Source organism: Phyllostomus discolor, chromosome 1, assembly GCF_004126475.2.
Source record: "Phyllostomus discolor isolate MPI-MPIP mPhyDis1 chromosome 1, mPhyDis1.pri.v3, whole genome shotgun sequence".
Classification (NCBI taxonomy): domain Eukaryota; kingdom Metazoa; phylum Chordata; class Mammalia; order Chiroptera; family Phyllostomidae; genus Phyllostomus; species Phyllostomus discolor.
This window is the reverse complement of record NC_040903.2, coordinates 52,986,244-53,010,633: the sequence shown is the minus strand read 5'-3', so window position 1 is coordinate 53,010,633 and position 24,390 is coordinate 52,986,244. Positions and strand designations below refer to the sequence as shown.

Genomic DNA, 24,390 nt, shown 5'->3' with positions numbered 1-24,390 from the left:
GCCATCCATGCTGTCATGAAGGGCAGGAGCTCCTTTCTTTCTGCTGAATAGTATTCCATTGTGTAAATATACCACAATTTTTGATTCACTCATTTAATGATGGGTACCTGGGTTGCTCCCAGCACTTACCTATTGTAAATTGTGCTGCTATGAACACTGGGGTGCATAGCTTCTTTAGAATTGGTGTTTCAGGGTTCTTAGGGTTTAATCCCAGCAGTAGAATTGCTGGATCAAAAGACAGTTCCATTTTTTAATTTTTTTGAGAAGATTCCATACTGTTTTCCACAAAAAAATGGTATGGAAACAGTAGGGTTCCCTTTTCTCCACAACCTCACCAGCACTTATTGTTTGTTGATTTGTTTATGATGGCCTTTCTGACCAGTGTGAAGTGGTATCTCATTGTGGTTTTAATTTGCATCTTTCTGATGGGTAGTGATGCTGAGTATCCTTTAATACGTGTCTGAACCCTCTGTATGTCCTCCTTGAAGAAGTGTCTGTTCAGGTCCTTCACCCACTTTTTAACTGGACTGTTTGTCTTCCCAGAGTGAAGTCATGTGAGTTTTTTATATATTTTGGAGATCAAACCCTTGTCCTAGGTATCACTGGCAATTGTTTTCCCATATGGTTGGTTCCCTTTTCATTTTGATGTTTTCTCTAGCTTCGCAGAAGCTTTTTATTTTGATGAACTCCCATTTGTTTATCCTTTCCTCTATGTATCTTCCTTTAGGGGTCATATCAGTGAAAATATTGTTGCATGGAACATCTGAGATTTTCCTGCCTATATTTTCATCTAGAACTTTTATGATGTCACAACTTATATTTAAGCCTTTTATCCACCTTGAATTTATTTTGGTGTATGGTGTAAGTTGCTGGTTGAGTTTCATTTTTTTGCATGTGTATGTCCAGATTTCCCAACATCATTTGTTGTTGAAGCTATTTTTACTCTATTTTATGCTTCTGCCCCCTTTGTCAAATATTAATCGACCCTAGAGACTTGGGTTTATTTCTGGGCTTTCTATCCTGTTTCATTGATCCATGTGTCTATTCTTATGCCAATACCAGACTGTTTTGATTACCATGGCCTTGTAATACAGTTTGATGTTAGGTAGGGTGATCCCTCCTACTTTGTTCTTCTTTCTCAAAATTGCTATGGTTCCATGTAAATTTTTGAAATGTTTGTTCTATATCTGTGAAATATGCCATTGGTATTTCAATAGGGATTGCACTGAATTTATAAATTGCTCTGGGCAGTATGGACATTTTGATGGTGTTAATTCTTTCAATCCACTAACACAGTGTATGCTTCCATTTGTGTCTTCCTTAATTTCTTTCTTCAGTGTTGTGCAGTTTTCTGTGTACAGGTCTTTTACTTCCTTGGTTAGGTTTATTCCTAGGTACTTTATTTTTCCTGTTGCTACAGCAAATGGGATTTTCTCCCTGATTTCTGTTTCTGATATTTCATTGTTGGTGTACAAAAATGCCTTTGATTTCTGAATACTGACTTTGTATCCCGCTGCATTGCCAAATTCACTAATTAGGCTGAGTAGTTTTTTTGGTGGACTCTATAGGATTTTCTATGTACACTATCAAGCCATCTGCAAACAATGAAAGTTTTGCTTCCTCCTTTCCAATTTGGATGCCTTTTATTTCTTCTTCTTGTCTGATCACTAGGACTTCCAATACTATATTGAATATAAGTGGTGAGAGGGCACATCCTTGTTTTGTTCCTGATGTTAGTGGGAAAGATTTTAGTTTTTGCCTACTGAGTATGATGTTGGCTGTAGGTCTCTCATATATGGCCTTTAGTATGTTGAGGAATGCTCCCTCTATTCCCCCTTTGCTGAATGTTTTTATCATAAATGGGTACTGTACCTTATCTTGACATGATCATGTGATTTTTGTCTTTCCTTTTGTTTATGTGGTGTATTATGTTTACTGATCTGTGAATATTGTACCATCCTTGCATCCCTGGGAGAAATATAACTTGATTATGGTGTATAATCTTTTTGATGTATTGCTGGATGTGGTTTGCCAATATTTTGTTGAGGATGCTAGTGTCTATGTTCATCAGTGATATTGACCTGTAGTTTTCTTTCTTTGTTGTGTCTTTGTCTGGTTTTGGGATTAAGATGATGCTGACCCCTAAAAAAGAGTTTGGGAGTTTTCCCTCTTCTTGGATTTCTTGGAATAGTCTGTGAAGGATAGGGGTTATCTCCTCCTTAAATGCTTTATAAAATTCTCCTATGAAACCATCCAGTCCAGGGTTTTTGTGTGATGGGAGTTTTTTTATTACTGCTTCAATTTCACCAGCTATTGGTAACAGAGCTTCAGAGTCTTTTACATACTTCATTCAATATTTTTTAAATTTAAATTAATTCACAGAATTAGTTTATTAGTATTAATATTAGTATTAATTAGTCCTGTTAAATACTAATAACTAATAATATTATTAGTATTAATTAGGTCCTGTTAAACCCTTTGTGAAATCTTGATGCAGTAAATGCCAAATTTCTTTGATAAACATTTTGAATATCTGATTTTATCAGAAGGCATGGGACTTCTATGTTGCTGATGACTGTTTAGCTGTTAGCTCACCAAAAACCAATGCCACTGGGGAATCAGTGCCTAATAAAAAAATTAATTATTGACCTCCTCAAGATGATATTTCAATGCTCTCCCTAAAAGGTTGAACTGATCAAAATAAAAATCTACTTCATAAGGCAGATGCACAGAACCCACCAAGAATTAGTTACTTTATGGTGTGAGGCCCTGAGATAGATCTTTCTTCGTCCAACATGAGTACCACCTATTTTTACTAAGTGTACTGCCTCAATAATAAAAGCCATGAGCTTTTTAGGTTACCAGCATAGTTTTTTTAAGATTTTATTTATTTTTTTAGAGAGAGATGGGGAGAGAGAAAAAGAGGGAGAGAAACATCAATGTGTGGTTGCCTCTCACATGCCCCTAACTGGGGAACTGGCCCACAACCCAGGCATGTGTCATGGCTGAGAATCGAACTAGTGATCTTTCAGTTCACAGGCTGGTACTCAACCCACTGAGCCACATCAGCCAGAGTACCAGCATAGAGTTATAATCACAGATGAAAAGTAGGAAAGTATAACCTAAATTAATAATCTTAACTAGGAACAGAGGGAGCCCTAGGATATCCATTGATGAGCTTTAGGGGCTCAATAAATCCCTTTATGTAATATGCAAATTTGTACTTTTTTTTCCGAGCACGTGTCCAATGCATTTATCAATATACCAAAGTTGCCCTTAAACAAAACAAAAACAGAAAAAAACAACCAAAAGAGAAAAGTCTAAACACACAATATGGCGTAGAAAAAAAACCCCTAGTATTTAAACATAAAGAGCCAAGTTTGGGCCTTGATTCCACCACCCATTAGCTGTTTGTCATACTTTGGGTAAGTTGTTTCATTTCTATTAATGTTAGTTTACTGGTCTGTAAAAAGAAAAACTATGATCTTCATACCAACTATGAGGAATAAATATAATGTATGTGAAGTACTTAACATAGGACCTAACAACTGTTGTATTATCAATTGCTATTTGCTTTAAAAACACAGAAATGTCTTAATTAAAAATAAAACATTTAAAATCAAGTACTAGATAAATGTATTTATTTTTAGTTTTATAAAGATACAGATATACTTTGTATTTATTTTCTATTGCTGCTATTACAAATGAGCACAAATTTAGTGGCTTAAAACAACACAAAGGTCAAAATGGATATTATAGGGCTAAAATCAAGTTGTCAGCAAGGGTGTATTCCTCTGAAGGATCTAGGAGAAAATATGGCTCTTGCCTTTTTCATTTTCTAGAAGCTTCTGTCATTCCCAGCTCATACCCACATCTCTTCAACCTCTGCTGCCACCATTGCACCCCGTTCTGTGCACCTACCACTGCACCCTGGAGCCCTCCTGCCTCCTCCCTTTACTTTAATATAAACCCCTGTGACTACATTGGGCCCACCAAATAATCCAGAATACTCTCCCCATTCAAAACCCTGAACTAACCATGGAAAGTGCCTTTTACATGCAAGGTGACATAGTCACAGGTTCTGAAGTTTAGGACATGACATCATTGGGGACTAGGTGTGGGGGGTTATTACTCTGCCTACCATAGACCCCCTGACATAATTCATCATTATATAAATTCTAGTGCTAAAATAAATGGTTATATTTACATTTTCAAACATCAAACACTTGAATAACTTCTTCTTCTTACTTTAAAATAAATCACCTTTCTAGAAAAGCCATAAGCAATTATTTTTAGTTGCACCATTTAATCTCAAATCATCTGTGACTAGTGCATGTTATGCTTTCTTTTATAAATGTCAACAATTCACTTTTTAAAATTATTGCTATTTATAACCAACAGAATGCCTGTCATTTTATTTGCCTTCATTTTCATTTTTTTAAGTCATATTATTTAGACATAAATGTTCCATTTATTTGAAATTCAGTTTGAGGACAAAGAAGAAGTATATTTTAAAGAGAAGAACATATGGAATATCCCCATCAGATTTGGCTTTATTATGATATCTACCTATATATGGGCACCACATGTAGACCAAACTTACCAGTGGTTCTTTATTTTTGACCAGGCGTATGATTTTTACTGAATCTTCCTCATCATCAATATCATCAGGCATAGGAGGCAATACTGGATCATAATTCTTCTGAGCCACAGTATCATGTACAGAGAGTAAAGCCTAGCAAAGTCCAAGGTGAATTAAAAGTTAATCAAATATAAAAACTCCAAACCCATAAAACTATAAAGAAAAAGAAATTGGTGTTATAATTTTGACATAACAATGGTAATAAGGCAACTACTTGAAAAGGAGCCTCTCACCAACAGGAGCCATGTAAAAGAGCAGATGGCATGTCCCTTTAGCTACCACGCTGTCCCCAGTGACATGAGGTATGACAAGAATCAGCATAAAATATTTCCTAGTCTGCACACTCCCTGGTTCACCATTACAAGGATGGCAGTTGGGGGCAGGCATGGGGAGATGTTACTTTTGAAAGAAGGGAGAAAATGAGACTATAGATACATTGTTAATGAAACAACAGGAGTCCGAGAAAACTATATGATTGTTCTTTCCTACTACTATCAGAAAACACAAAAAGAACTGATCAATATGATTGATTAGCTTTTATTCTTTTGTTTTCTCTTTAATTTTTAAGGTAATACATCACTAGTATGTGTATAAAAGAATAAAATGTTAAGTATTTCTAGTCTTGACTATTATGGTGATAAGATGCCACAATACACTGTTATATTGCCCTTATAGACCAAAGATGAGAAAAATATTGGAATCCTGACAGGTCACTGCTCAGTGTTTTAGGTGAGTAGGTCTAGACTTTTAACTAATGTGTTCCCTAATCAGCAATGTCATGATCCTGAATTTCTCTACCCAGAAGCCTAGAAATCAACCTTGAAACCACTTCTCTCATCTACACCCCCAACATCCAACCCACATCCTATTAAATCTACTTCCAAAATGTATGCTAACATTTGTTATCTTCTCTCTAGACCAAAGGTTGGCAAACTATGCCACCTGCTTCTGTAAATGAAGCTTGTTGGAACACAGCCACACTCATTCGTTTATGTGTCCTGGACAGCCACTGTCATGCTCCCACAGCAAGAGTGAGTAGAAACAACAGGTACTTTTTACATAAAAATTCAGCAGACCCCTGGACATGATCACTGATCACTTTTTTACCTGGAGCATTGCGATAGCCTCTGAATAGTCTAACTTCATTCACCTTTGGCTCATTTTCAAATCCATGATTCACAGTGTAGTCAAAGCAATTATTTTAACATTTTATTTATTTTTTGAGAGACCAGGAAGGGAGGGAGAAAGAGAGGTAGAGAAATATCCACGTGTGAAAGATACATCGACCAGGTGGCTGGGACCCAGCCTGCACTGTGGGCATGTACCCTGCTCGGGAATCGAACCAGCTATGTTTTAGTTCTCATACTGGCGCTTAATACACTAAGCCACACCAGTCAAGGTTAAGTAATTATTTTAAAACAGATCAAATTACATACGAGCCTGCTAATAACTCTTCTAAAGCCACCCACTGATCTTGGGGTGAATACCAAACTTGAGCATGTCCTAGTCTTACATTCCTCCCCAACCTTACCTTATCCCCTTCTCACACGGTTTAAATAACTCTTTCTCAGAGAGACCTGGCCAAAACATCCAATTAAAAGCATATCCCCCTCAGGAAGTTGATTTTATAGCACCTTCTTTGCCTTCATACATGCTCATAATTCATAACCGTATATGCATATGTTTAATATTTGCTAGCTACTGAAATAGAAGTGCTAAGATGGCAAAGACATGGTATCTATTTTTCAATTAAGCTTTTTTATATACACAGTAAAATACACAATTTATAAGCATACACCAGAAATTTTCAATAATGAATATTCCCATGTAAACATCCCCCCAAACAGGAAATACAGCATAACTGAACCCCAGGAGCCCCCACTTATGCTCCTTCCTAATTATCCTGACCTCTGTTCCCCTGAAGGTGGTAGTTCTGCTGCTATTTAAATACTGCATACATATTTACAGAATTATAAGTGCATATTCATTTTATGCACTTATGTTGCATAAAATGCAACATCCACACTGCTACTGGTAGCAGCAGTAACTCACTTTTCATTGCTATAGAGCATTACAACATATGAATACTTCCCTAGTGCCCTCATCCATTATGCCCATTGTGGACAGGCATTTAGATGGTTTTCAGTCCCTGACTATAATAAATAATGCTGTTAATATTTCATGTCTTTTGATACACACACACACACATACACACTGGTAGTATAATTTGGTTAAGTATATTAAAAAGTGAAATCTCTAGACCGTCAGTTATAAGTATAGTCAACATTAGTAAATAAAAAGTTTTTCCAATTATAACCCCACAAACAGCTTATGCGAGTTCTAGATGCATCATGTAATTCCCATAATTTATATTATTAGTTTGAATTTGGCCATTTTGAATGTGCAGAGGTATCCTCTTGTGGTTTAAAATTTCATTTTTCTTACAGCTAATGATAATGAAAACCTTTCCTTATGTTTATTGGGTATGTGAATATCTTCTTTTGTGAGATGCTGATTCACAATGCTTACACATTTTTATTCCATACTCTTCTTCTTAATTGTAAGAATTCTTTATAATATACTAGATGCAAGCCTTTGTTGGGTACATGTGATACAAATATATTTTCCCATTTGGTAGCTGGCACTTTCTTATTAGTGTTTTTGATGAACACTAATAAGAATGCTAATTTTAGTGAGTCTAATTAATATTTTTTCCTTTATGGTTGGAGCTTTTTGTATCCAATCAGAGTTTCAAAGGGGAAGAATTAACAGCATAAGATAGTGAAATATCCAGAGATAATGACTGCAGATATTTGAAGACTGGTGAGAGACTGAGTCTGAATATTTAGGAAGCCCAATAAATCCTTTAGGAAGAAGGAAGAATAAAAAGAAACCAATGCTGAGATACAACATAGTGAAACAGCATAATGCCGAAGACAAAGAGAAGATCTTCAAAACACCGGAGAGAGAAAAAGATCATCGGAAAGGAAAAAAATTTGACTGAGAGCTGATTGATCAGCAGCAGCCATGGAAACTAGAAGATTGTGCTTAGAAAAAAAATAACAGCCAGCCCAGAATTATATCTAAGTAAATTATCACTTGAGAATAAGGATGTAGGCCAAGACAAAGTTAACAGTGACTGACTTGAGAAAACTTTCAATAAAAAAGGATAATGCAACAATGGCTTTCGAAGACAATGGCTATCCGATGAAGGGCAGTGATCACTGAGAGATTCGAAACAAACATGAGCCCTAGGAAGGCTCCAGGTTGCTGCCTGGAGAGTTTCCTGAACGTGCTGGGAGGAGAAGAAACCCAGGCAGAACTCAGTGGTCTCCCTAAGTTCAGAAAACAGAGCTGGGAATCCAGAGAGATTAAGGGTTAAAGTTCTCAGGGAAGAGGATGGGAGAGGAGAGAACTGCATGAGACAGAGCTCTGAAGATCTGCAGGAGGTTCGGCCCAAATCCTTCGCCAATTACTTAGCCAAGGCTTGCGTAAGATAAAACTACCAAAAGGATTAAAGCTGTGGTTCTTAAGTGAGGGCATTTTTACTCCCCTGGGGCCATTGGGCAGTATTTAGAGATACAGTCACATCTCAGTAAGTGTAGGCTTCAGAACTCGTCAAACCCTGTACTCATAGCATTTTGACGGAAAAAAAAATGTTTCAGCCCTTGTTGCTTGCTCAGCACTCATAAGTTTCAGCATTCCTCATGAGTTCCAGAACAAATTAACAAGTACTGAAATACCACTGTATTTTTGATTTGTCACAATTTGGGGGATGCCACTGACATCTAGTGCATAGAGGCCAGGGACACATGTAAACATCTAAACAGCACATAGATTAGTCCCTTCTCCCAACAAATTATTATCCAACAGCAAAATAGGTGTCCCCCAATATCCCAAAGTAGGGCATTCCTATGAAAATTTTATAAGCCTAATCAGCATGAAAAAAACAATTACCATTAATTTTTATAAAAAACTGCTGAGTGTTCCCAGACCCCCAAAATAACTATCCAAAATGAAACACAAAGATAACATATAGTGAAAAATTATGAAAAGATTATTATTGCCCTATAGGACAATTTCAGTGGCCTAATATATACCCAAAATTGACATCTCCAAAGAAAGGAGGGATGCTAAAAAATATCTGAAGAAATATTGTAGGAAATTATCTTGCAGAAAATATTGCAAACTTGATAAAAAAAAGCCACATGTTCAATGTAGAGAACCGTTTCGCGTAGCATGGAAATGTAGCTCAGCACTCACGTGGAAAACCAATGGGGAGTGAATCAGCACAAAGGACCACGCCCATGGAGAGGTTTTCCCATGGGGAATCAGGCCTGCATTGTACCTAGACTGCTATGAGACTTGCTTTTGCTAACAATCCCTCACCCTGAACTGAGGCAGCAAGTGTTTACTGTAACTTCCTAAAGTCTGTGCTAAACCTCTTAGCAGCATTCTTTCCTTTGTTATCTGTAAAAAGGCAGTCCTCTGTAAAAATGTAACCTGTGCATAGTAAATGAGGACTACCCTCCATGTAATGTACCCAGAAAAACAAAAGCCTGTCCAGGCAGGGGCCTCAGGCCTCTCCCCCCCCCCCCCCCTCTCAGAGAGTAGCCATGCCATCCCTTTTTCTCCACAGGACTCCTGCAGTCCGTGTGTATTTGTTCACTAGCAGCCACAACACACATGGATCCAGCAGGCCAGGATCCGCATCAGTTTGAGAAGCTCAATGCATCTAACCACAAGAAATATAAAAGAATACCAAACTGCTTAAAAACAAGTGATAAAGAGAAAAATTTAAAGTCACCCAAAGGAAAAAGCACATTATACATAAAAGAAAACAAGATTAAAATGACAACATTTCTGCCCTGGTTGGCGTAGCTCAGTGGACTGAGCGCGGGCTGTGAATCAAAGCATCACAGGTTCAATTCCCAGTCAGGGCACATGCCTGGGTTGTAGGCCACAGCCCCCAGCAACCGCGCATTGATGTTTCTCTCTCTCCCTCTCTCTCCCTCTCCCTCTCCCCCCTCTCTCTCTCTTCCTCCCTCCCTTCCCTCTCTCAAAATAAATAAACAAAATATTTTAAAAAATGACAACATTTCTCATCAGAAACAATGTAAATCACAAGACAATGGAGCAACATCTTTAAAATACTCAAAGAAAAATACTATTAACTTAAAATTCTATACCTAGTTTAAAAAGAACCTTTAAGAAATGAAAAGATATTGAAGCTTTTTAGACATACAAAAGCTGAAGAAATTCATCACCAGCAGATACGTATCAAAAAAAAACATGTTAGAAGTCTTTCAGACAGGAAGAATGACAGCTGACAGGACTAGGTGTCCACACGAGGAATGAAGAACATCAGCAATGTCCACCATCTGGGTGTCTATGATAACTACCGTACACACACATACAGTAAAAACAATAGAGATAGCTAATGAACATATTTTAAAATAAAGTAATTAGTATATAGTTAGGCAATAATAAGAACAACAGCTATGTTCTTTTCTTCCTTAGCTTAACGATTTCCATGTCTGGATTCCAAAATACACTTCTAAGATTTATAGATATCAAGTTTCTAATTTTTAGTAGCTTTGTTTTACAACTATTTTTGGTTAGCGACATTTCTAATTTGGACAACCTGTTTTAACTGTGGTGACCTTATTCTTCAATATACAGATTTTTCTTTTGAAAGGCAATACTTAAATGAAAATTGTGTTTCCACGTGCCATAACTACCAATCACAACTAATGGGTTTACCTGTCCCTCAGACAAACCTGCAGGAAATTGAACACCAGGCCTTGTAACGCATCAGGCCACAACTTCTCATTGCCTTGGACCCCCTGAAGTGAACCCCCTGTTCTAAATATCTGTCAGGTCCACAGAATTAAGTATCCAACTCATAAAGTGAGTAACTTTGATTTATTCCTCCAGAAGGAAGCTTAACTTTTCCCTTTAGCATGTTTTAATGAAATCTCATCCATTCTGCATGCTCAGGCAATGAGTAATTTCTTACAAGTCAGTGTTTTGGAAAGCTAAAAAATTTCAACAAATCTTCTTATTTTATTGCCTTTTACAAGTCCACCAAATTTCTCCCAACTTCCTAAATAATTATACCCTGTTCTAAAGATGATATCCCTTCACTGTTTTATTAAAAATGAGCCACTAAATGGTGCCTCATAGAGCTTGATCTACCTTAATGTGACAATTTGATGCCTAGGAATAGTTTGTACATGTTAATGACTCCCTTTGCCTCCCCTAGAAGCAAAGTCTTTGTAAAAATCAACATCCCTCCATCAATGCCCCTAAATGTCACCAACATTCTATTGCATTTATTTGGGCCGGCTGCTATTCAGTACCATTTTCCTTTGCTCATTATCTATTGTTTCTTGGACTTTAAGATTTGAACAATAAGAATAAATTTTATAGACATTATTGAGTAATGTTGATCCAAAGAGAAGTCCAAAATATCCAAATGTTAAAAGTCCACAAAACAAAACAAAGAAATAGTAAATAGTATATTCTATTATCCTATTTAAATTGGGAAAATGTAAACATTCAATTTATATATACAAAAAGGAATGAAAGGTAATATAGCCAATTAAGATTGGTCATAAGTAAAGGCATGTGAAGAAACAGTAACTCCACAGAAAAAAACAAAAAGTCATTAAGCATCAAAAGGAATGCTCATCTTCACTAACAAAGCAATGAGGACAGGGGCTTCTACTGCTCTACAGTTTGAAATAAAAATACAATTATGTATTATCAAATTTTTCTGTGTATTTTCAAAAGTATCAAAGTGCTTCCTAAAAGGTAAAATTACAGTAATTAACTATCACCTTACTAAGACAAGTATTATAAATTGTTTATATAAATATTCTTTCTAACCTCAGTGATGAATTTTTTAAACTTTAACTGTGTGTGTGTGTGTGTGTGTGTGTGCGCCTAACATTGTGAATGCTTCTTCTCTATGCCATTATTGTTCCATTTTTTACACTTACATCTTCCATCTATTTGGAATTCATTCTAGTAGGGGAGTTCCTTACTTTTTCCCAGTGGTTAACCACCTGCCCCAATACCATGTATTGAAGTCATATCCAATTCTACCTATCCCCCACTTCCTTTCTCCCATCCCTCAGTCATTAAGGCCACGGTTATGTTTCACCTGAATCAGTTCTGAAAGCTCCCAACTGGACTCCCGCCACTCAACACCCCACTCCTCCCACCTTACCACTACTGCTCCACCCCAGGTAACCATTCGCACATTCCATACAGAGTGATGATGTCACTGGCCTATTTAAATGCTTTCAGTGACTTTCCACTGACCTCAGGATAAAATCCAGGCTTTTAAAAAAGCTCACGGTTAGGGTGACCACATAATTTATCATCTAAAGAAACAACAGAAATGGAAAGGGGGCTATTAATAATAATGCTGGGACTACAGGCGTACACCAGATCATCCTGGGAAAGCCCGGATGCATGTCCCCACCCCCATCAGAGGCTCTGCTGCCTAGCTCTAAACTTCTGCCCCTCCTTCTTCACAAAGCACTGTTCAGCCAAACTGAACTTATCTCACATCCTCAAACTTGATGTTATTTTCTTTATGAAATTTCATATACTATGCACCTTATTTAAAACATTTATTTTTCACCTCCCACTCCCAGCTCCTCTCTCTCCTCTTCCTCCTTCAGCTACCTCACACTCATCCTTCACAACTCAACTTATAGGCCACATCCTCTGGGAAGCTTCCTTCCACCACTTCTCTGTGTTCCGCATGATTTCCACATGCTCCCTTTTTTTACTCAACATTTCTCCTATCACTTTCATTAACATATGTATCTTCTATAAGTTGTACCTATAGGGCCTATTGAATAAATATATAGGAATCAATGAATGAAGATCTGACTCCAATGACACAAATTACCAGAGAAATTGATAAAATTTTTCAAAAAGAGCTGGCCGACCTATCAGATACATGTATTACCTTCCCACAGTGGCTACATAATTGGTTGCATTTACCTGTTTTAGTTTAAAAAGTCATTATTACTTTGGATGTGCATCTCACACTTCTTTTCAGTATTGTGAAGTGAATATTTAAAATGAAACAATAACCTTTAAAAGTAAATAATTACTTACTTTATCCACTAAAAAATGGTAATATTCAAATTACTACCCCAAAATTCATTTTTCATATTTTAACAGCTAGTTCAACTAACAATTCATGTATACATGTCATATTCTACTGTACCTTCCTTCATCTTTAAAAAAAAAAAACAAATATTTTAGTTTATTTCCAGGAAAAAAAGGAGTTGTTGATTATTTCCTAAAATAGTCTGTTTTGGAGCTACCCTTCTTAAAGTAATATCTATAAAACTGACATTCAAACTGAAAATGATTAATATAAATGGTTTCAAGGAAAATAATGTTAAATGTTAGGTCAAAAAGGGAAGAAAGTTATTTTCTTCCCAAGACTGGCTAACTAGAAAAAAGGAGCAACATCACATGCTTAGAACCTTACTCACTTTCTACAAATTATTTCACACTGACTTCTAAGCCATTCTTTAGTCACATTGCTATGTAAATATGAAAATAAAATCATTCATCTAAATTATTTCTGCCACAATAAAGTTTAAGTATTTAGTTATAAAGTTTTTATCCAATGGTAGAGCATAATACTATCTAAAATCATAACTCCCTCTCCAGCCAAATACCAGTTTCCACTCAGTATAATCCACTTATTATTAGCTATTTCATTTCGAACACCCTTGAATAGAAAACCAAAATCATGTTTGGTTTGGTTTTGGTCAGAAATTTCTAATGCTCAAGTCAAGATAATACTTCTCAATAAGAAGTTTACAGGCTTCTCATAGCTAACCTTACCATGCTAAGGTTAATATTAACTTCTTGAGTGCAGTCTAAGACCAAATGAAGAAATTTTAAGGGCATTCTCTGTCTATGAGTCTCCTTCTCTGAGCTCTTAACTTTTCCACACACTTTGCCTTAGTATCAAGCAACTATTCTGCTATAGGAAGATCCTTATTCTTTTTTGTTTAATTTTTTATTGTATTTTCTCCATTACCATTTAGTCCCCTTATATCCCCCTCCCCACCGCAATCACCAGTCTATTGCCCATGAGTTCTTTTAGCTCAATCCCTCCTTATTTTTTAGAACTAAAATGTAACCATTTTAAATGTACCATTGTAAATGTACCATTACAAGTCAATTCCTCTCATATTAGTAATCATGGTCCATTTACCCTTTATAGCAATATATAATATATTCATGTACTTATACTTACCTTCAGGGATTAGAAACTATAATCCACACATGTCTTCACTTATCTTTTACTTAATACTACCTTTCCCTTTTTTTAAATATTAATTTAAGATATATACAGCACACTTCCAATGGAGATTCTTCAAGAAAGTTAGAAACCAGTTTTTACATCAAGGCAGAAATTTTCACCCGATAGTCTATACATGCTTACCGGAAACCATCATAGCTAATCATTTTCATCACATAATTATGTAATCCATATGTAATTTTGACTCATGAACAATATTTTATGTACAAATGCGGTAAAGTCAAATCTAAAATGTATAGGTTTTTAGGATTTAGTACACTTAAGACCTTAGAATTAACAGAAAAATTTCAAAATACTTTCTGTTGACTAATCACATTCAAAGGAGAAATACTAAGTGATAAAATGGGAGGAAAATGGCAAGGAGAATTTAAATCCATCTACCAATATTTTGGTGGTGTTCACACTAGAAAATTGCTCTGTTCTGGAAAATGGCAGGGTATACATACTAAAACATGAATTGGTAAAGAGGTACGAGGGGGAAGTGGGAAGAAGAAGAGAAATGTTAAAATGATCTTAAGGAAAAACAGATATAGTTGTCAAATATATTGGAATACCATTAACGAGCCAAGTAAAATGAACATAAACCAAATCACTACCAGGTTCTGTATTCTGAACTCATAACTTTATTTAAAAACAAAATAACCTTGAAGCCATATTATATCTGCCAACTTAAATTCAGTTTCCCAATTAAAGTATTTTATAATTTGTCACAAGATTATCATCAAAAGCTCAACTATTTTTCCTTAATGAGATTTAGGCTATTAAAATACTATGCACTTATTGAAAATAAATTTCCCTGAAAATTGAAGCTCAAAACAAAATTCATCTGAAGTCTCAGAAAGTGGCCTTTTTGGAAGATATTTATTGCATGTCCTCACCTTCACATTGGGTTTTGACAGTAGTTTCAACAGTTCTCTGATCTCACTATTTAATGGCTTGTTCTGAAGCTCTTCAGCCAGCTGCAAGAGAAATCACATTGACATAAAGAACATTTAATAAGAGCATTATGTAGTTCCATGTGTGACCACTAAAAATCTACCTTGCGACTATCCAGTGATTAAGAACAAGTCAGTATGCAAGAAAACAAACTATCAATCACTGCTCTTCTTTTCAGGCCCTTGGTAGCCTAGATCCCAGCCCAGCCTCTTGACTAAGCACAGCCCAAGGAATCACATCAGCCAGGTCACTTGATTTATTGCAATGAGGGTGAACCCCAGCACTTCATCTACCAAATGGCCTTTTGCATGCAGACAAAGGACTACTTGTGAAAAGGACTGGATTAAACTTTGACACTATTTAAAAAAAAAAAAGAAAAAAGGAAGAAAGAAAGAAAAAGCTCTGAATGAGGTGGTGAAATCCACAGGGTTTCCAAAAACCCACAGTAGCTTGCTGTTTAGAGCTTAGGTAAAAAGAACTAGAATGCTTCTAACAAGGCAAAGGTCCAAACCTTATATTATGTTTACCTACACAGACTAAGGAGTCTGTTAAATATAAACCAGGTTAACCATAAAATGACTTATAATAGGTTGACTACTACTCCAGTACCAAAAATGCTGAGTGTATTCTACTAAAATGATCAAGAATCCCCAACTGGGCCCTGGCCGAGTAGTTCAGTTGGTGGGAGCATCACACTGATGCAACAAGGTTGTGCATTGGATCCCTGGCCAGGGCACATGCATGAATCAACCAACGAATGCATAAAGGGGTGGAAAAACAGATGTCTGTCTGTCTGTCTCTCTCTCTCTGCCTCTCTCTCCACCTTTTCTCTCTCTGTAAAGTCAACAAACTTAAAAAAAATCCCATTTGCTGGTTCTAGCTAAAGCAAGGACTAGAGCTTTGAACCTGCCTCATGTTCTTCATTAAGAGATCTTCCCATGAAAATTTCAATTTTAGGCTATGGGAAGGATCACATAACTTTCATATGAAAAAAAGCAAGACAAACAGAAAAAAGAGGATTAGAATTATGAAATATGCAATACAGAATTCAAAGTATGTACATATATTTTCATTTAAAAAACATTCTTAAAACATTGCATAAAATTTGCCCCTATTATTTATACTACACTATAAAAATAATTGTTTTTATTTCTGGAAAAGGACTTTTCTCTAAACAAAAAATGAAATAGAAATTATACACAAAAAATTAAAATTTGATAAAATTGTTATATTCCTTGATTACATTTTAAAAAGTGCTGTTATATTTTTTAAGGTAACATTTTTACAGAATTAAGTTACAAAACAATGCAAATGGCTCTTTGCACTTATTGGTCATGATATTTTTTAACATTTCAGTACATTGCTCTGATGAATCACGAAATGCTGTTTTACCATATTTACATATTAGTTGCTAATTTTTTTTTAAAAAAGCAATATTATCATGATATAATTGGGCCTCAATTACATTGGTTTATAAACAAATATTTCCCCAAAGCTTCAATTCTAAATTTTTTTTTAATTTAACTTTCTCAAGTGACAATTGAAGCTTTTTGTAGAATTATATGTACACTTTTGTTCACCTTCCCTTTAAATGTTTTGGTTCTATAATTCAGAAGTAAACTTCCTTATAAAATACATACACTGAAACATCCTTGTAATTTGTAATTTCTATAGAGAAAAATGGAAGTAAAAGTGTTTGGGAACTAAACAACCTGGAGATTTATTACACATGCTTTAATTTCTAAATTAGAGTAAAAAATATATCAAAGAAAATCAACTTCTGAAAATGGCCATTTTTTTGATACTTATGGCTCTGATATTTTACTAAACTGAATTAAAATATAGGTTTTAACATAACAAAGTAAAAACTTAAAAAGCAACAAATTACCTCCAGGAGAACACTAAAACCAACCTTCACACGAAACATATTTCTCGTCTAGCTTGGTGTCCCTTATAGTTTACCCAGGTGTGCTCTCAATTCATCCGAGTCCGAAAGTTAACAGTAAGAAACAGCAAGTTGGTTCCCTACCCCAGATTGAAAATAAAATTATAGCTACAGGAAATTAACTACTCCATCAATGCCAACTGCTTCTAAAATTTATTTTTTGGTTATGAAGGTAATTTGGAAAGGCCTAATACCCATAAATCATGACTATGCTTTATAATCCATTTTAAAAACAATCCTGTCTTTTTATGTATTTTATATGCCTCATTCCTATACTAGTATCTGTCATTTTTTAGTACTGTCAGCAATAGAGCTATCTCATTTGTCTTTATTTCTCCAAAGCATTCCTCTTGTCTGTGACTTTCTGCATGCTCTAATAGCTGACAGCTTCTCTCTCCCCTAGAGGATTAGACTAAAATTTCTATTACATAGTTGCCAAGGCAGAACAAGAGGGTATCTACATGCAAAATTTTTATAACAGGAGAGTGAAAATCAGCATAGTATCAGTGTAAACTCCGTGATGACAGGCCTTTTGGAAACATTTGCAACTTCTTCAGGTTTTCACTCATAGTATCGCGCGCCTCTGTCTGCACCAGGGGTGAGTTCTGCGGAGGCTATGCCTGTGGGAGACCTGCCCCGGTGATCTCAGAAAGGCACACTTACATCGTCAGCCAGGGCGGCTGCGCCGTGAAGAATGGGCACAGGGTTCTGCTTCTCATAGTAGTGTAGTTTTTCATGAATCTGGAAGAAAAGCAAATGAATATAAGTTCAACTGCTAGCAAACAATCTGATATATTTAACTATTTTTATCACTGGAAACAGAAACCAATCAATGAACATTCTAAATAAAAATTATGTGTATATAAACCTATAAATGACAAATACATATGCATAATTCATCTGTGACTATGGCCCAGTGTTTATAACATGAAGTTAAACAGAAAAAAAAAATCATCATCAAATAAAACCCACATTGAAACTACACCTTGGGTCGTCTTTTGTTTTTGGCCCCAACAAACATTAGCATAATAAAACCTTTAGGTTCTTAAACATATTGCTTCAATACTTCAAGCATTGGTTGTAGTTTATATTCCTGCTAAAGACATAAATTATGATTAAAGCAAAGCAGTAAACCTGCAGCCGCATCCCGACAGTTGGGTTTGCAATCACTGCCGAGCGCGGCAGCTGGTGCCGCGTGGGTTCCTGAGTCCAGCACTCCAGGAACACACTGTGCTTCTACTTAGTATTTTTTTTCCAAATTGCCAACTTCACCCTGAAAATTCAAATTTCTAAGAAATGAAGGGGTTTCTCATAATTTGAAATACTTCTCATAACTAGTTAGCTTAAATAAAATAATTTTCCATCTGGGAAAATTATATTAATAAATACAAATAATTTGGCACTTAATTTCCCATCATCATCACACAAGAAGCACTAAGGCAAGTACTTTAAATCATTATAAGACCAACAGAGTTCTTTTAAGATTCTAGTATTATAGCTAAGAAATGAAAGATGCTTTGACACATTCAAAGCTGTCGGCCATTGTTTAATCTATTTCAGCTCTTACAGAGCTTCACTTAAAAAAATTTTACACATGAAAACTTACTTTAGTCTCTTATTTATAGTTGACCAAACTGCCCCCACTATACTATATGAAAAACAGTTGCACTTCACAAATTTTCTGTTTCTAGTAGGTATCAAGTGATACACTCTTTAAATATAGCCAAAGCTAACCAAACTCCCTTATAAAAAGTCTGGAAGATAGATTTTATTTTGAATTCCCTGATGCTCTTGCTCAGAGAGGATTCTATTACTTTTTTGGCAACCTGGTACATAATGCAAAGCGTCAGCAAAATAATTTTGACACTTATGATATTACCAGAGTAATCAGGGCGACACTTTTACTTAATATCTTGGAACTGTTAAACACTTATTACATCTGAGTAATAAACACATTTCCAAGAACACAGACTCATAAAAAGTTTTTGATTTGAAAAACTATTACAGAATAATTTAAAACCAACCATCCTAAGGGCTAAATTAATTTTCTTTAATGATCAAGAATTAGATTATCTCAACATATACTATCACTGAGCTTACCCTCTCATACACACAACTTTATTGCAACTATTTGATTAAATGTCTGCTTTCCTTCAATAATAAATATAGAGGCTTATATGTATTAGATACCATGTGCCTGTATTACCTACATAATAGTTATCAGCACTATTAGTAATATAGTCTTCAATGAGGACCATATCTCAGTCACCTAACCTTCAAGAACACTAATGGTAGACAGGACCAGCATCCCATTTTATAAACAGGTAGACAGGACAGAAATGAGTTGCTGTGGCCCCACAAACAGTAAATGGCAGAGCTGCGATTTCAAACTCAGGGCATTTGGTTCAACATCAGAGCTCTTTATCACCCTGCTTGCCTGCCTCTCAGACTCATCTGTGTTCTCCACTGACCTTGCTCACTACTGAATGAATATGACCACTGTGGAGGACACAGAAAGGAGGCTGGACAGATATGCAACACACAGTAATGGCTGTTTTCAATGATCACAGGATTAATGGCGATTCCTCTTCACCTCCCTCCCTTCATTTTTTGTTCCTCATGGTTTCTCATTTTTCTACATTGATTTCTATTGCTACTACAATTACAACATAAAATCACATACCTTAAATTATTTCCCCACTTAATTTGCTTCTTCTGTCTTTTATCTTTTATTTTTATTTTTTAATCCTCATCTGAGGATATGTTTTAGTGTGTGTGTGTGTGTGTGTGTTTTAAGAGAGAGGAAGGGAAAGAGAGAGGGAGAGAAACACTGATGTGAGACACAAACATCAATTGGTTGCCTCCCATAGGCGCCCCGAGCAGGAATGAAACCCACAACCTAGTTACGTGCCCTGATCCGGGATTGAACCCACAATCTTTCTGTGCACGGGTGGACACTCCAACCAACTGAGCTACCTGGCCAGGGCCTGAGTTGTTTCTTAAAAAATGGTCAGCTCCTCTTTCTAATCATCTTCTCTAGATCCTTGTCCAAGAACCCACTCCTATTCTGCCCACCTCTGGACTTTGTACTATATTGAGAATTTTTTAAATGTTCTAGAATTCAAAATTCTGGCAACCCTATGTTCTTATGTATTTTACTTCAGTACGTAATTTTAAAAATGAAGTTGACAGGAAAGTAAAAATTATTCTAAGTAACTTCACACTGTTCACTGTTTCCAAAAATACTGAAATTCTGCTTTTCAATAATTCCAGGGAAGAAAATATAAAGCCAAAATGATTTTTTAATTCTAATACAATTAATAAGTAACAGGTATAGACTTCACCTCAGGTTGTCTAAGAGAACCTTCTGTGATGTTGAAAATGTTCTGTATCTGCTTGATCAATACTAATTTGGACTAGTCACATGTGCTTATCGAGCACTTGAATAAAAAGTGACTCATGTACCTGAAGGACTGAATTTTTTAATTTAATTCTAATTAATCTTAATTTAAATTCCCACAGGTGGTTAGTGGCTCTCATACTGAATAACATGGCACAGCCATGTGATATGATAGACTCTAATTTCTTTTCTTTTACCCCAGAAAAATTCACTGATATAGTTCAGCAATTTTTCCTGTGTGGTAACATTTTGGAATCCAACAGGAAAAGAGATAAGCAAAGATGTGGCTTAATCATCAATAAGGCAAACTATCACTTATTACTAAACATCATGTATAGCCAAATTTATAAAATCTTATTTAACTAACCATGCCCCTTAGAAGATTCAACCATGTAAAAAAATAGTGTACTTAATTTCCGTCTCCTGAACAATATGAAGAGAGCAAAAGCAGAGGGAGTGTAAAGAAAAAAATTAGGAATATAGAAGTCTGGAGAGAAGGGGCAACATTTAAATTTAATTTCTTATGAAAAAATATGCAATGATTCAAAAGTAAGACCTTAAAAAAAGAATAGCATCTTAAAAATAAATGGTTAATACTTGCAAGGGAGTCTGGTGCCAATAATCTAATTGCAGTACACATATCGTAGAAAGTGCTTTAAACAAGGCTTCAGTAACAAAAGCATAAATGAGGCTTAGCAAGTCCCAGTGCAAGCATTTGTGTTCAGGCTCTCAATGATGTGTGGAGGCCCTGAGACTGGGCAACCCACTCCTGGTTACTGGAATGATATTAAATAAACCAAGGCTGTAAAATCCGTTTCCTGTCTTCTACTGAGTACAAAATAGTACTAAAAATAACTACTCTGAAGTCTGAATCTCTACTATGTTAATTAAAAGTATGCAATCCAGAACTGGCATGTACACACACACACACACACACACACACTCATCTATCGACCTCCTTTATTGAAAACATGGAGGGAAGGGAATTCTGAATATTAAAAGAAGATCCCTGGGACACAATGACAGAGCTGGACATCACATACTATGTGGTGTAGGAATAAAAAATAAAGTATTCTAATGTCTGGGACCCTCATTAGAGACAACAATTTATTATTTCTCCAAAAGGAAAAACATAAAAATGAAACAAAAATTTGGCTGAAGAGAAAAAAGGAAAAATAAAGCAAAGGGGGAATTTGAACTTCGAAACAACAAACACAGTCAATGCAATAGCGCTAGTTCTATGTCCTTCTTTCCAATATTATACCAGTAATCTCTCTCTTTTGGCCAATTGTCTTGGCCAGTAACACCAGGAAAAAAAATGGGATGGGACCTCAGAGAGCGGGCACCCTTGTTTGTGCCTGCCCTCTGGCTTTGCATTGTCATATATACACTCATGTGAGATTAGGATGCACTCATTCTTAATTTGTCAAGAATTTTTTAAAAGAATGAATGTTCAGTTTCATGAAATGATTTTCAGTATTTACAAATATTTTTATCTTATTTGACAGGTTATTATGGTAAATTCTATTTATAAATTTCCAAATACTGACCCATCCTTGCCCCCCCAAAATGAAACTCACTTGGTTAAGATGTATAATTATTTTAATGTGCTGTGAAATTCCACTGGATTTAGAATTTCTACAGCAATATCTCTAACTGAGGCTGGCATTTGTGGGGGTTTTGGGGGGAAGTTTGTTGTGTCTTTACTGGGTCTTGACATCAGTGTTAGTCATTTTGTTATTTTTATAACTATGAAAGCTATCATTTTTTTAAAAAATTCTAACCCAAGGATATGTTTTCTTTTCATTGAATTTAGAGAGTTCTCTCTCTAAGGGAGTGAGAGAGAAAGACACTGATGTGAGAGAGAAATATCAATTGGTTGCCTCCAATACTCACCCTGACTGGGGATTGAACCCCCAACCCAGCTATGTGCCTTAACGAAGGATCAAACCCTCAGCCTTCTGGTGCATGGGACGATGCTCCAACTGAGCCACCCAGCCAGGGCTAAAAGCTATCTTTTTGTATGTTCTGAAAACATCTAAATACCCCTAGAATGATCTCTTCTTTAAATATCTTGTGGAATTTCCTTGAGAAGCCAGCTGGGTCTGACATATTTGGAGGGTGGCTTTATCTGCCAAATTTCTTGTTTCTTCTGGTTGGTTTACGACAATTTGTCCATTTAGGTTTTTCTATCTCTTCTAGCGTAAGTCACAGAAAATACTATTTCCTAGAAAATTACTTATTTTTATTTGGCTTTAAAAAACTTAAGCAAATAATCTCTTAGGAGTCTTTGAATTTCCTGTATTATCTACATTTTTCTTTGTTACCATTTATTTTGGTGTATCTGTACTTTGTGTTTGCACCGATCATCTCTTCATTAGTTAACCAATATTGTATTTTCAAAGAACCTCCTTTTAGATTTGTGTTACCATTTTTACTTTCTAATATTTGTTCTGGGTTTTTTTTTTTGGTTGTCTCAATTTTCTCCCCTTTGCTCCTCTCCACCCAGTAGCCCCAACCCTCCAGCATTCCCCCACCTTAGTTCATGTCCGTGGGTTGTGAATATAAGTTCTTTGGCTTCTCCATTTCCTATACTATTCTTAACATCCCCCTGTCCCATCTACCAACTATGCTTTTTAATCCCTGCACCTTTCCCCCTATTCTCCCACTTCCCCCTCCCAGCTGGTAATCCTCCAAATTGACTTAATTCATTCCCTCTTTCTTTACATAACCGAGACCTACAAAAACACTTCAGCCATGTGCATCAAACAAATTAATGGTAAAAAAAATGAATGGCAAACTATTCTAACTGGAGTTTTATTCATTGATAAAATTCTGAATAGAAGTACCCATTCCAGGAGAAAGATAATCAGAACGGGGAACAGAACATGGCAAGAGTGAAAGTGATTCTAACCTTGTCAATGGTGGAGCAACCGAGGAAGAAGAGTTCGTCGTCAATTTAATCTTGCCATTACATATTTTGGTGCTCACTTAAGAGAACTTACTGTAGGACAAGATTCAGGCCTCGCTGTTGCTGGTGACACTGAGATGATAAAGGACTGGCTATCTTCACAATTATAAGATCAGAAATGAAATCATGTCCTTTCAGCTCCCTCTTTTCACCTTTGCCTTTCATTCATGTAATGCTTCTAAATGGTAAGAAATGCTGAACGTGGTTTTCAGGGTTTTTTTTCCCCTTCATTTTAATTGTATATAGTGCATCATTCTCTAATTCTAAACTTTTTGAAACATTTTAATTCCTTATGTTCCACTTTTAAACACTTTACACATTAAAATTTTTTAATGTGATAAATAAACTACACAGCAGCATCTCAGTTAAAGAGCTGTTAACCTAGTTACATTTGGCTCCAGATATCTTGTGAAATAAATCACAGAAGACTTGGCTAAAGACCCAATCTTCTCTCTCCTCCAAGATAAAAACATCATGCTGAAACTGCTGGGTGTATAACTACACATATTTTCATATTTTAAACATATATACATCCATAAACAATACATGTTATTCTTTTTAAAATGTACATAAATGGCATTGTTTCCTTTTTCAACTGGATTCTCCATTCAGTGCTGTACCAAGGTATTTAGGTTAATATATAGATCTTGTTCATTTTAACAACCAAATAATATTCTACCATATTGATTAACAGTAGTTTATATATCCATTTTTTAACTGAGGGACACTACGGTGTTTCCACTTTTTTTGCTATTGAATATCCTTTCATACGACTCCTTCCTGTGAAAAAGCTTCAGTGTTTCCTGTGTCTCCATACCCTAGCTGATTCTTGGTGTTAGCAGACAGTCTGCCAATGGAATGGATGTGAAACACAATCTCCTATGGTCTGAACTTACAGATATAAGTCTGTGTCTCCTGTCTATGACTTGTCTGTTCATAATGGTTTCTGAGGCAGAGACAGCTGCTCCCCACATCGATCCTCCCCTCCCACAGTAACTGAACTATAGCTAGAAAGCAGCTGTCCAGTCAAGAACTTCATTTCCTGTAATGTCCAGCCTTCCCCTTCCCCCAGCTCCTGACAGCTAGGTTAACACACATGATTGGTTGTCAAACATGAAATATCAGTGCC

The 24,390-nt window shown here is 35.9% G+C and overlaps 1 protein-coding gene across 3 annotated transcripts in view; it reads right to left on the bottom strand.

The window, feature by feature from the left end:
* MPP7 (membrane palmitoylated protein 7) overlaps positions 1–24,390 on the bottom strand; it is a 246,052-nt gene that overhangs the window by 88,376 nt on the left and 133,286 nt on the right. For all 3 annotated transcript variants that reach the window (XM_028507783.2, XM_036022593.1, XM_028507784.2), the window contains exons 4-6: positions 17,554–17,631; positions 14,888–14,968; positions 4,604–4,735 (exon numbers count right to left, since the gene is read on the bottom strand). In XM_028507783.2, the coding sequence (XP_028363584.1) occupies positions 4,604–4,735; positions 14,888–14,968; positions 17,554–17,631 (291 nt within the window). The remainder of the gene's footprint in view (positions 1–4,603; positions 4,736–14,887; positions 14,969–17,553; positions 17,632–24,390) is intronic.